This window comes from Coffea eugenioides, chromosome 6 (genome assembly GCF_003713205.1).
Source record: "Coffea eugenioides isolate CCC68of chromosome 6, Ceug_1.0, whole genome shotgun sequence".
In the NCBI taxonomy this organism is placed as follows: Eukaryota; Viridiplantae; Streptophyta; class Magnoliopsida; order Gentianales; family Rubiaceae; genus Coffea; species Coffea eugenioides.
The window spans coordinates 21,796,014-21,809,826 of NC_040040.1; the positions used below are offsets into that span (position 1 = coordinate 21,796,014).

The following is a 13,813-nucleotide window of genomic DNA, read 5'->3' on the forward strand; positions in this document are numbered from 1 at the left end:
ATCCTACAATAAAATGAATATTTTATCAATACTGAATGAGATAAGAATCAAGAGAAGGAAGAAAATTCATACAACATCAATTGTTTGATTATAGATTATAAGATTAGCTTTGTAAATTGGAGTTAAATACTCTTAGTAATTTCATTTTTTTTTTATACAAAGATGAAATTTTTACTTAAGATTCACTGACAAATTAATGTCAAAAGAAATTAAAAGTTTTTAGGAAAAATGTGTTTGGTCAACATAGCATGAGAATAATGCTCTGAACAAGGGTACCAGCCCTGCTTCTGGTGGTGCTACATTTAATGGGTTGGATTTGGAGAAAGGTGCGAAGGATGCGAATGCTTTTTGTGCAAGTACGAGCAACGGTTTGAGAGAATGGTTGAATGGGATAGACGTGGATGTGTCGCGCCTTATTTTTCGCGATGGAAAAATAAAAGGTTTATGAAAGATGTGATTTTATTTTAAAATAAGTGAAAAGAGACCTAAAATGGAACTTTAAAAATGTGACAATTTGGGTCCAAAATTTAATCTAAAAGGATTTTTAAGAAAAATTAGGAGTCGCCACTTGGTATTAAGTTTGGATGTACCAAGTCACCCAAAAAAATTTTTGACAAAAAAAAATTAAAAAAATAAATAAAAATAAAACCCTTTTCGACAACTCCAGGTCTTTGAAAAGCAAAAGAAAATGAGTTCGGGAGTCACGATTGAACAAAGGAAAGACAAAGGTTCAATTAACTCAAACGTAAGGCACCCTTTCAACCTAGTCTAAGCTAATTGCGAGGTTTAGTCAAAATTTTCCTAATCTAACCCTTAATTTTATCACATTTGGATGTTTCCTACATGGATGAAATAAAAACATCGAGAGGGACAAAATGTTCATTCAAGAGTTTAATTGAACCAATCACATTAATTGCGAATGCCAAAATAATTCCTTGAAATTGTCACGAGTATGCAAATGATGAAATTAAAAGAAAAGAAAAAATTAAATTATATACATAGATATAAGTGATCAAAGAAAAAGGGAATGCAACATAATGGGTATGGGAGACAAAAACTCGCGACATAATTTTCTTATATAGGAATTAATGGGTATTTAAACTAAAAAGTTATAATCACCCATTTCCCATGTTTAAAGACTAATTTTCCTAACATAGACAAGCAAATGAACTAGTTTAAATCAGATGCAATTCTAAATGTCATGATTAACACATATAGAGGGTAAGGGGTAGAGAATAATATAATAGGAAATATCATGCAAATGAAAAAAGATCCTAAAAAAATATGCATGAAAATGTAATAAGTATCACACAAAGATGAATCTAACGTAGGAACGATCTAAGGGTCTAGCGTTGGATTAGTCCATTTCTAAAAATCCTTACTAATATTGGACTAGCAAGTAAATGGAAGGAGAAGCCACAACTAGCGTTGGACTAGTGTGGTGACATAATGTATTAACAATATATAGTAAACACATAAAGCATAAATTAAAACAAAAACACATAAGAGCACGTAGCACATAACACATAAACATAATATCTATATGCAAAAATCCTATGAAAAGCGGATAAAGCACATAACACATAAGTCACATAAACACGCAAAAAAAAACATATCTATTACATCGGGGAGCCTAATTACAATCTAAAGGGGTAAAGAATAAATAAAAAATAATAATAACCTAACTATTACAATTTGGCATTTAAATGCCTCTCAAATAATCAAAAATTAAATTAAAGTAAATATATAAAATTAAAAACAAATAAAATGAATAACTAAATAAAATAAAATAAAATTCAAAAAATGCAATTACACACATAAAATCACATAGGAGCACATATGAAAATTTAAAATGACACAAGAAAATACCTTCCTTGACGTAGTAGCTAATGGGGAATTGGATTTGCTCTATTTAACTCCAAAATTAACAAAAATCATCAAGGCACCAATTTAATTGACAAATAAATCATAAAAAATGAAAATAAATATGAAATCAATCAAGTGAAACACTTAAATGAAGTGTAATCAATAATTAAAGAATAAAAGAAACTTCTATTTAAGAAAATCAAATCTATCAGAGATCTAATTGCAAAAAATTTTTGAAGATCAAATTATAATTATCACAAAAATATGGAGTCTAAATTAAAGAAAAATAAAATTTAAGGACCTATTTGCAATTAAAAAGGGACATAATTGAAAGTAATCAAAGTATTTAGGGCCACAATGAAAATACACAAAAGTATAGGGACCCATATGCAATTTACGGATCTGATCTCTTAAACTAGCATCAGGCCATTGGGCCATTTTTCTTATTTTTCAGGCCAAGATCCTAACAGCCCGACTGAAAGCCCTAAGAAGACAAGCAGGCCAGCCTATCTTAGGTCCAAGGGAAACCCAACTAAAAATATATGGGCTTTATTCCTAAAGCCTATGTCAACAACCCAGAAAAAAAGTCAACAACGCATTGGTCAAACCCAACCAACAATTCCAAACCAAATCTCATCTTATTTTATGAAAACCCAACAAGATAAAAACTCAACTAAAAATTACTAAGCTCTGATTATGCATTAAATTCCAGAATTAATCTACTTAAAAAAGCATTTAAACATGGGAAATAGGATCAGAACTCAATAGGGCATAAATGGTTCGATTGCAAAAGTGTTTGGGCCATACTAGAATTAAGTAAAAGTTGGGGAATAAATATGAAATTTTTTCAGATTATTCATGCAACCTTCGAAAGCTTTCTTCTTCCTCAGCAATTCAGAAGATTCTCTGCAACTTTCGTTCATCAACCCAGATGCATTTATGCCAAGAAAACTCGAACAAAAGCTAACAATTCGTCAACTAAATCAATACAAAGACCTTAATCCATTTTCTCAACAAAACTTCATAACAAAACATTCCATTCAAGGGATCCAAAGCAACAGAAGGCAAACGAAATGCAAAGAAGACAAATAAGTGACTTCAGCTTTCATCTAAAAAAAATCGAAACCTAAAAATTTTTAATCAAAACAAACAGAACCTCATCTAAAAATCCTCCAAAAGCATTTAAGTGATAAATTTTCATACACATAAGCTTTACTAAATCATGAAACTTGTACAAAATAAAACCCACAGCACCCAAATCCTTATGCGAATGTCAGATTGAGCAAAGAAAAGTTTTGGCTAACCTGGAAATGCTTCTGGACTGATTTGAGCGAAAAAAAACGCAGATGAAAATAAATCTGACGAAGTGCTACACGAGATTACAGGCTGAGCCAGGTATATTGAAGCAGCGAGTTTGGAGCCAGATTCAAAGAACTTCCAGTCATTTTCTCCACCAAGTTTCTTTTTGCTGTTTTTGTTTTTTTTTTTTCTCTCTCCCTCTGATCTCTCCGTTGTTTTTCTCTGGTTTTTCTCTTCCGCCCCCTCTTCTACTTCCTCTCTTGCTTCTTGTCCCTTTATCTTGTCCAAGAGAAAGTACCATAATGGAAGCCAAAAGCTCCTTTTCCTTCTTCTTTTGCTTTTTGGCCTTTTTCATTGCTTCTTCCATTCCTTTACGGAATCTTGTCCGCCAAAGCTTGGTCAAAGCAAAATTTGTTAGCTATCATGATATCTAAACATCATGATGGCCAACGCCACTTCCTCTTTCTTTTTTTATCTTTTTTTTTTTAAAAGAAACAAATCTGTAAATATATATAAAAAAATGTAAGAAAATAAATAATTCAATAAAAAGTATTTAAGAAAACATTAAAATTTTGACAAAATTTTGGTGTATACAGAATGGTTGTACTGAAATCGAGGAATTACTGCACATGAAAGAGCAGTTGATAGCGGCTAGAGAGACGATTCAGGGGCTGATTCAGTGAAACCTTCTTGGTTTCTGTAGATTTTTTTTTGTGTGTGTGTGTATTGGGCGGATCTCAAGAGGCACTCATTCATTCGTTTTATAGCTCTATTTAAAATATCCATGATTAGAACTATGGTTCGAAAACTCGACTGAGACGGTGACGACCCGGCCGAGACGACTCGGCCGTATTCGAGACAAAATCGCGACGAAACGATACCGAGATACGTGACTCACCGAGACGTCACCGTAAAAGGTTGAAATGACCGAGTCCCACCGAGTCACTCCGAATCATCCCGAGCCAATTCGAATTTTTATTATTTTTACTAATTTTTAATTATTTTTATTTATCATATTTTTTATAATTTTTAGAATATTAAATATTTCAAAAATTCGCATCTCGTCGAGACTGCGACCGATATGCCGAGATCGATGTGAAACGGTCCAGACCGCGACCGCGACTTTGAACCATGATTAGAACACATGGAAAAAAAGTGATAAGAGCGCAGATCTTTTTCAAGACAACTCATCCGGAGAGTTATCAATAACATATGGCAGGTTGTGAATAATTATGAAACAATGATGGTGTAATAACATCAAACGACAAAGATTGTGGGCATGGTCTATCAAGGATAAGTCAGTTTCTCTCGCCATCCGACATGACATATCAAGAAACAAGTCGTTTTATAAAAAATAAAAATGTGCATACTCGTCAATTCTGTAATCCTGCATCAGCTTCCTCAATCACTAAGATCTCATAAAAATCACAATTATTCCTACATTTTAGACTGTTGATGTGGCTAACTTGTTGCAGTAATTTTTGGGATTTTTCTAATGTCAACATGGTCAATAATTAATGCACTTTCTTCTGTTAAAAGGATGGGATTTATATGGGCATGATTGATTATTGGTTTAAGGTGCCAAAGTCAAAGATTTCATCTTCTTGAGATCTGTTCTTCATTTTCTTATAAAGCAAGCCATCCCATCAGAAACCAGAATTTACCATGTGATATCTTTAAGGATGGACATGTTAAGGAAGAATGTACCATATCTTGAAAAGAAGAAATGAAGCAGCTATTGGAAAGATTACTGTCTAATTGCAGTTCCTGTTATTACAGATGACAAGGAGGAGAATTTAATTAGAAAGATACAAGATACACAACTATGATAAAAAAAACCTCCACCTTTTTGGTGCAAATACGCCTTGATGAGATTAGATCCACTACAAAAAAAAATAGCCACAGGGACTTCAAGTGCATGTTACAGATACAAGGCAACAATATGAGTTCTCATGTTACAGAAATTTAGTATTTCTTGGCAAGATCTGATACTGAATTATAAGTCCCCACGCATGCACTCACCAATCCCAGTGCAACAATAGCAATACTGAGCACAACCTGGAAGTAAAAACCACATGTAATCAAGTGAAAAGATGCAATTATATTCAACAGAAGACAAGGTAACATAAAACACAAGAAACACTTGGGGCATGCTTCTGCTATCTTGACTAGTTAATAGCAACTTATTAGGTTTCCCAAATGACTATGCTTTCCATTATCGCTAGCTTAACATGTGGTTATACTTCAGGTTGTGGTTATATTGCATATCTACTACAGTTCAGAAACTTATCCTCAAAGAATTTTTTCCTGCCAAAAAGATGTTCATCACATATGTTTTGACTACAAAATTTATCCAGATTCTTGAATCTTGGCGAAAATCTAAGTTTTGTCTATAATCCTCCCAACATTTTGTTCTACATCTTGCACCTTGTACAGAGAAAAAGGATCAGATAGAGAAAGCATCAGTTCATATATGTTACAACAGCAAAATAATGCAAGGACTTGCTCATACCTGAGTTCTGGTTGCTGTTTTCCCCAATATTTTCACAAAGCATAGTGCTGGCATTACAATTGCCTGGATCAAGTGGCATGTGTTATATAGACAAGTAACAGCAAATGACAGAACAGTTGAAGCATATAACATTTTTTGCCCAAAAAAAAAAGAAAAAGAAAAATATGAGAAGTCAAAGCAATTGAATAAGAATCGACATTTTGAGGTGTGAAGTGTGGGAGTGGAATGTAAACTCTTTTTCCTGCCATTCTCCTCTTTTTTTTTTTTTTTTAAACTCTTTAATTATGCAAGTAACCAGTTACACCTGAAAAGATACCTAGCTTGGTTTAGAACACGAAAAAGCAATACAAACAGCTCTCTGTATGATTCCACATCCCAACATACATGGCACTTCAAGAACAACTTTTCCAGCCTATGGGAAGAGGTGAAAATTAGAATTAAACCAATAGTGATTAGTGAGTCTCTAATTACAGACAAAAATTGAGTAACAGTTACAAGTGGAACAGCCATATAGGTGAGGTGCTTTACAATACTGACATAATTTCCCACGAAACTTTACATGCCTAATGAATACATAAAGCTAGTGAATGACCAGCACTCCCATAAGAAAACTTGGCATTCTACAAATAACATTAAGTTCCTGCTTACAAAGGTGTACTGGACTTACCATAAGAATGCTAAAGAGCGAACCAATTAGAGCCATCACCAGACCTACAACAGAGATAGAATACACACTTGAGTTGATCTGGTTGTTGTGTCACGACAGCAGAATAACTCTCTCTAATAGCAAACAATCATGTCACAGATTTAGAAACTCTAATTGGTAATTTCTTCTTGGGGACCTATTAGTTATGTCACTAAACAAAGATTTCTGTTGACAAAATATTTTCTGGTTGACATCAACTAACTTAACTTTGCATCATTAAGAAAATTAGACGAGGATGTAGTAGGCCAATTTATGATAGAGTTCATTAGGATTCCTTGCAGATATTAAGAGTGATGAACTTGCTTAAACGATGTTCAAACCAGAATTATAGCCTCACCAACCCATTCTCACGTTTAAAGAAAGTCAAGCCCCAAAAGGAGCAAAAGTAAGACAAGCACTACTTACCAAAGAAAGGAAGAAGAAATGCAACACAGAGAGAAGATAGGACAATTGCTGTCCTTACAGAAATGAACCACCAGAAATTATCAGAGAACCTAGCGGGAAGCAACTCTTCTATACTTCTTGCCAAGGGATTCATCAACAGGGCATATTTAAGCAGAGCGTTAAGGAATTTATCAGAGCAGTTCTCGAGAACATATGATAACATAACAAACAAATTGCTTATATTATCAACAACAAAAACTTATAGCAAAGGATATTTAGTGAGTGGGGTGACAACCTGTACAAAGTGAAAAGAACCAGATGATTAACACTGCGTTGAAGTTGGGCACCCAACAAAATGTATAATTGTACAAAGAGATATAGACAGATATTTCAGATTTTACTCACTGTCGTCCACAATGCAATTTTCGAACCAACTGCATGTTTTGGCAAATTCAGAGTAATCTGAGATTTTGTGCTTTGACCAAACATAAGAAATCCCATGATTGCAGAACCACCATATAGTGCAACACATAGCACGAAACTGCACAAGCAAGTTGACATTTGCAATTCAAAGAACGTCAAATATAGTTAACCTGATAAGTGTGCTTATGTGGAAACTTGCACAAGATAAGTGCTTTTTACCATATGACCACTGCTTTGGTAAATTTGGTTTTATCAGCCATTGATTGGTAGATGTTTGGGAAAACAGAGTGCCCTGAATAGCAGAACCCGTAGACCCCAATAGCAAAAGGAATACCGCTCCAGTTCACTAATGGACCATTATGTTGAAATCCAACATGATCTACCGTGCCAAGAATAAATAGGCACAAAACTACGATTACAGTTGAAATGACCCCTCCAGCTGCAAAAACCACAGTCAACATTCACATTAAGCAGAAATTATAAGCCCACTTTTCAAACAACAAAACCTTAATAAGAAACAATAGCAGAGCAACGCAAAGACCTGAAAGATAAGAGATCAAGCGTAGATCTTTTACCCAGACAGTGGGTAGAATGACAAGAACCGTTAAAATTCCAAACAAATGCGTGGAATCCAGTTGAAAACCAGAAAAATCCATGGATGCTCGAGGGAATAATCTGGACAGGTTATCTCCTTCTAGAATTATAAACTCCACGCATGATGTCTGCACTCCAATGAATATGTGTTAGAAACCCGTGATAGTATAAACTTGCAAAGGGATATATCAACACGTAAGGCAAGTGCTTTGCGTACATATAATTCCGCATACAAGATGATCTGCACCAAAACCCAAGAAAGCAGTCAGTCAGTGAAAACTCAAAGTGAAACTTCAAATTAATTGCTTAGCTACTATGCATTCACGTTAACTGTCTTACATTTTCCACCTACTTGTTTCCATTTAATTGAAACAGGAGGGTGGCAGCATCAGAATTAGCCTGCTAGTAAGAAAGGTTTAAGTGCCACAACAGTGTCTTTGTGGGAATTACTATATAAGTCTATCAGGACTAGAGTTGCAGAACTAACCCCACATTCATAATTTTTACTGAACTCTGTGTGGTTGGTTAATTGCTGATGATGTTACATAAATATGACATCTATCTTGTCGGCAAGCATAAGAAGATTAAAAAGAAAACCATGCCACTGCAAATGAATAGTTGACGACAGAATTAAAGTTTCCTACATCAAACCACTCAGTCATTATTAAGCATGAAAGCTGCTAGAGTTCAAGTTTAGAAAAACTTACAGAAACTAAAATCCGTCCAAATCTCCCAAATGCTGCCTCTCCCATGTCTGGAAAGGTTAAGATGCCTTCTTTGCTTTCAAAGCAGTGTCTCATAAGTTTAGCAGTATAGCAACAGACACATGCAAAGAGAATAAGCACAAACAAACTTGCCCAGCCACCTTCTTTAACAGTGTAAGGTGTAGAAAGAAGTCCAACTCCAGCCATAACATTTATCCCTGTTTCGTTGCAAGACAAAAAAGGCTGTTATTAACAAGATAAATTCCGCAAGAAAAACAACAAATATTTTCAGTCCTTGTTGCCTCATATCCCAACAAACACTCTCATACAACCATGCTTATACCACTATGTCATTTGTACTATTGTCTCCATGTATGGTAAGGTATCAGCTTTGCACTCTTAAAATGAGTAAGTACACAAGCCACAATGAATTTGTTCCACCCCCTTTACATGTTTATGGTGTTTGTCCATAGCCTCAGTAAGAGAAACTGAAATTTCTTTTCAAAACATATAGGTAAATTCCAGAAAAACGAGAGACTGAATGTCAAAGAGTAGCAGAAACAAGAAAAACACATTCATAAATAAAGTTGTTACTGAATTTTAATCTAATTTTAAGAATTCCATAGATAGGTAATCAAACGAACCACGGGCGTATGCATACTTTAAACAAACGCCAGTTATTCTTGTAAAGGATATGCAGGAAATGCCTACCATTGAATACAGTTTGTGTTAAGCTACATCCCTGACCAATAGGAAGTTCTCCAGTCAGTTGTCGGTAAACAGAACTCTTTTCCAGCCAAGAGGACTGCCTTGCAGATATCCTATCTACTTCTCCTTTCTGATTTATGTTCTTGTACTCGGAAAGCAAAGATGTCTTCCTACTAATGTCCAAGCTATTCTGACTGCTACCGTCAGGATAAAATGCACCAGATATGCGCCGAAGATTTCCGAAATTTGGCGATGCTGCAATTGAGTAGAAATCCGTTGTTTCTCTGGAATAATACGGAAAAATTAAACGTACATCCAACATCTTTGCAGAACATATCAAATTGATGTGATCGTCACTAAAATCCTTTTCGAGTCATAAAAAAAAAATGTTAAAAAGCATATATCAAGATTCAAAAGCAAAACAGAGCACCTCATAGAGTATAACCTCACAAATTTGAGTATTAAAACATGGAAAATGCCATCTTCTTGGAACTACAACGCCCAGAGAACTCAACCATGGACTGATTTTGGCAAATACTGAAGTTATAAGAACATCCAATCAGCAAATAACTCAATCCCAATAGACTAAACGCAGAAAGTTCATGCAAGCACCCATGGAATACCAGATTGGTAGGGAACGAATCCCCCTCATCCACTTTCCCTGGTACCAAAGCAAAACTTTACTCATGCCCACTAGTTGTAAATCTAAATCAGGTAATCAGGCTTCAAATTGATCAATTCTACCATGAATCCTCAGGTTCGAATTGCTATTGCACAAAAGAAACAGAGCTTCTGTACGAAGCTGTATTCGCATAAATTACAAACTTACTTGTAACTCTGAGGCCATTGCTGAGAAATAAACGAAGAAGAAGGCGAAAAACTACGACCTCCACTTTCATTATCAACATCAGCAAAACTTTTGTCTCCTTCTTCTTCTTCTTCTTCTGACTCCATCCCCTCTTCTACATCCCCATCCTCTTCCCCACTTTCCAACAAAAACTCTTCCTCTTTCGCCTTTTTCGTCATAGCTACTCCTCCAAATAGGCTTTTTAATTCCTCAACCCGACACCAAAATCCTCAGACCCTTTTCCTATAAATGCTTGCTTTTGTTTAAACCTCCAGAATATCCGCGAGAGATCAGATGTTTGAATGACAAGAAACTGACGCCGTATACGATGCCTTTTCTGACTTGTATTTTGTCTAACCCAAATTAATGGAGGAAATCGATGAACATGTGGATGGCTGAAATTGGAACATTATTGTTATGACGACAAAACCACAACTACGTAAAGGTTGAAAGAGATTGAGATGCTGACAAAGTAAGGAAAATGGACAAAGATGACAGAGTTGCAATGTGTGTGGTATTCTGAAATCTGAATGAATGATTATTATTATTATTCTGTATGGTGCGGGCGCAAGACTGGTTTGGTTTGGCTTGGAGATAAAGGGTGTTCGACGCTGATCTTGCAGCCTGCTGGGTGCCACCTAAGTGTCAAATGTAGGAATATAAAGGATTGGATTATGGGATGGGATTTCAAAATTCTCGTGCTTCCGAGCACGTGAAATGAATGAAGTGGCTCCGAACATTCTGGCTGAACATTGAACATTGTAGACGACTCTAGCAGTTACGATGATGGCCATGCTATGAGAGAGCCATGCTTTGTGTCAATAACGTGTGTCAATAACGTGCTTGTCTGGGGGAGTGTTGGGTTGGGTGTAGGGGTGCAAACGAGTCAAGCTCGAGTCGAGTTTTGGCTAATCGAGCCGAGCTCGAGTTAATTTTGTGAAGCTCGAACTCGAACTCGAGTTCGACGAGCTCAAAATATCAAGCTCGAGCTCGAGTCAAATTCGAGTCGAGATCGAGCTTAAAAATAAAAAAAAATTATTATTATCATTTTATTTTTCAAAAATAAAAAATAATTTTTTTAAAAAAAAATGAATAAAACAATAATTTTTTTAACAAATAATAAAATATTAGGGATATATATATAATTTAACTATTAAAATAAAAAATAAAAAATAAAAAATATATATATAATTGAGCTCGCGAGTCAACGAGTTTAATGTTTTTTAGCTCGAGCTCGAGCTCGAGATCGACTTAATTAGCTCGAGCTCGATATTGACGAGCTCGAGTCGAGCTCGTATTCGAGCCGCTCGCGATCGGCTCGATTCGCAAAACACCCCTAGTTGGGTGGTAGGAGGAGGGAGGGTAGGTGAGAGATTTCAAATTCGAATCCCCTGCTTAAAAAAAAAAATTTACAAAAAAAAAGCGTACTTGTCTAATATCTTTGTGTGTAATTTAGGACAAACAATAAGATGATGTTTCATGTTTCCAGTCCCAGTCCCAGTCCCATTTCTACTTTCAAAACGATATACCTTAGCATAATGGATGTAGCTTACCATCTTGTCCATCTTTATCCTGCAATAAAATGAAAATTTTTTCAATACTAAATGAAATAAGAATCAAGAGAAGAAAGAAAATTCATACAATATCAATTGTTTGATTATAAAATATAAGATTAGGTTTGTAAATTGGAGCTAAATACTCTCAGTAATTTCTTTTTTTATATATACAAAGATGAAATTTTTACTTAAGATTCACCGACAAATTAATGTCAAAAGAAGTTAGAAGTTTTCGGGATAAATATTTTTGGTCAACATAGTATGAGAATACAAAAGAATACAAAATCTTGTATTCAACTTATATCAATTGTTCTTGTCGAAAGAAAAATAAGCATATTACTTGACAAATATAAACATATCAGTTGTCTCCACTTTGGAACCAAGGAAAAAGAAATTCTATTATTGTCACCATGCAACCTAGTATTAAGCCAAAGTTTAAACTTCAAAAATATTAGTACAACTCCAATTCCAAACGCAATGCATCTACTATTTGGTAGGGATATAAATATTCACGATAGAATTCATAATCATGTTAAACAAATTTCAACTGAATCCAAGTCAAGTTATTTTTTGAATTTTTTTTTCTTTTAACTTTTGACCAATATATTGCACATGCTTGATTACAAAAAGATCAATGCCAACTCAAACAATATACTTGCAAGTCCAAACCTATGATTTAAAACTTGTGATTTAGGGATTGGGTTTTAAGAAAAGAAGTATGGCGGTTAGGGTGTAGGGTTTCGAATTTAGAGGACGACAATTAGATAAATGAGTTGGAGGAAAATAAATGAGTCATCTTGCATTACGTTGATAATTTATTAGTTTGGTTTGTAGGTTTTTAGTTTTTAAGAATTGCCTCTATAGTTTATAAAATTTTAAAAAGAACATAATTCATTAATAGAGGCAATTCTTAAAAAACTAAAAACTACCTGCTAATTCTTGCCTAATGCAACTCACTACCACCACTACCAATACTAAACTAAAAAATGTCCCCATGTCCCTGAGAACATAATTCATCATTGCTCTAGCACTCTTAAAAATAGAGACAAAATTCTATCTTTATAGTAAAACAACAATCAATAGGTAAATAAAAAAGAGAACCAATGAGTAATTGCTAGATTTTTTTACTTAACAAACATAATAGTCACTTCGTTATGTTCTACACTCTCAATTTCATTTTTTTCCCTTTATCACCGCCACCTTTTTCATCTTCCCCTATTTTGACAATAAAATCCACAGTCTGCCCCTTGTTAATTTGGTAACTTCAATTGGCTAACATTTGTAAAGAGTAAAACTATTGGAAAAAAAAAAGAAAGGGTCTAAAATTTTTATAGGAAGAAAGAGACAAGAAGACAAAAAATACAAATAAATTTTGGAGATGGTAAAAAATTGATAATGGTGTGGTTGGTAACAATGGAGCGCGATATTTGGTGAGAGGGAGAAGCAGTTGTAGGAGAAAAAAAGAGAAGAATATGAAAAAGGAAAGGAGGGGGAGGGAGGAAGAGATGAAAATTAGAAAATTGATGGAGATTGTTTTTTGATCTTAGGAAATGACAAGTAGAATAATAAGAAGTATTTTTCGGCTTTAAATATCCCTTTATGAATTAACTATTAAGTGGAGAACATTTTAGTCATTTGATTGGACCAACAGAGGTCTATGTAATTATTAAAACATCAGGGGAGTCGAGTGAAATTGTCAAAAACCTCAATGGAAGTTTCTGAAATTATCCCTTTTTTTTAAAGCATGTTTGCAATCCTGCAATCCCAATTAGTGGGCTTCACTTGGTTAAAATAGACGTAACTTTGGTTCTGGATAGTCTATTAATGTCTTTAGATTGAAACAGTTGAAGGCGGGTTCTACTGCCTTTTGAAATTTTGAGCATCATAAAATTGTGTTTATCTTGCAATTAAAGGTTTGATGGGTGTGTCACCAAAGTAGAATTATTTTGCGGAGGGTCGGATTTGGTGATAAGGTGAGAGAGATTGTAAACATATATTTAATATCTCTCATGTAGACACCAAATTTTTGTCAATTTTTAATATTTTCTCAAGATTTTTCTATTTATTGAATTATTTATTTTCTTGCATTTTAATGTGCATTTTTCTCATTTTTGTAGGTTTGTTTTAGGAAAAGAAAAAATAAATAAAACAAAAAAAAGGAAGATTAAGAAAATAAAAAAAAATCATTTTAATCATTTTTTCCCACCAAAATAC

General features: G+C 34.3%; 1 protein-coding gene across 3 annotated transcripts; it reads right to left on the bottom strand.

Annotated features, from left to right (window-relative positions):
• Positions 1-4,991: 4,991 nt before the first annotated feature.
• Positions 4,992-10,628, bottom strand: LOC113773063 (amino acid transporter AVT1A-like). Of its 3 annotated transcripts, XR_003468744.1 has the most exons (13): positions 10,026-10,628; positions 9,200-9,480; positions 8,492-8,706; positions 8,002-8,025; positions 7,732-7,912; positions 7,410-7,629; positions 7,173-7,308; positions 7,043-7,062; positions 6,789-6,934; positions 6,345-6,388; positions 5,994-6,089; positions 5,678-5,740; positions 5,195-5,223 (listed from the first exon to the last, which is right to left on the bottom strand). XR_003468744.1 is itself a non-coding variant. In XM_027317590.1 (12 exons), exons 1-12 carry the CDS (start codon positions 10,220-10,222, stop codon positions 5,131-5,133), a joined length of 1,620 nt encoding a protein of 539 aa, XP_027173391.1. In that variant the 5' UTR covers positions 10,223-10,620; the 3' UTR covers positions 4,992-5,130. The 3 variants fall into 3 exon arrangements, 2 of the variants coding, with proteins under 2 accessions (XP_027173391.1, XP_027173389.1); XM_027317590.1 differs by lacking the exon at positions 5,994-6,089 and having other exon boundaries at positions 4,992-5,223; positions 6,789-6,937; positions 7,046-7,062; positions 10,026-10,620; XM_027317588.1 differs by lacking the exon at positions 5,994-6,089 and having other exon boundaries at positions 4,992-5,223; positions 10,026-10,612.
• Between the last annotated feature and the right edge of the window lie 3,185 nt (positions 10,629-13,813).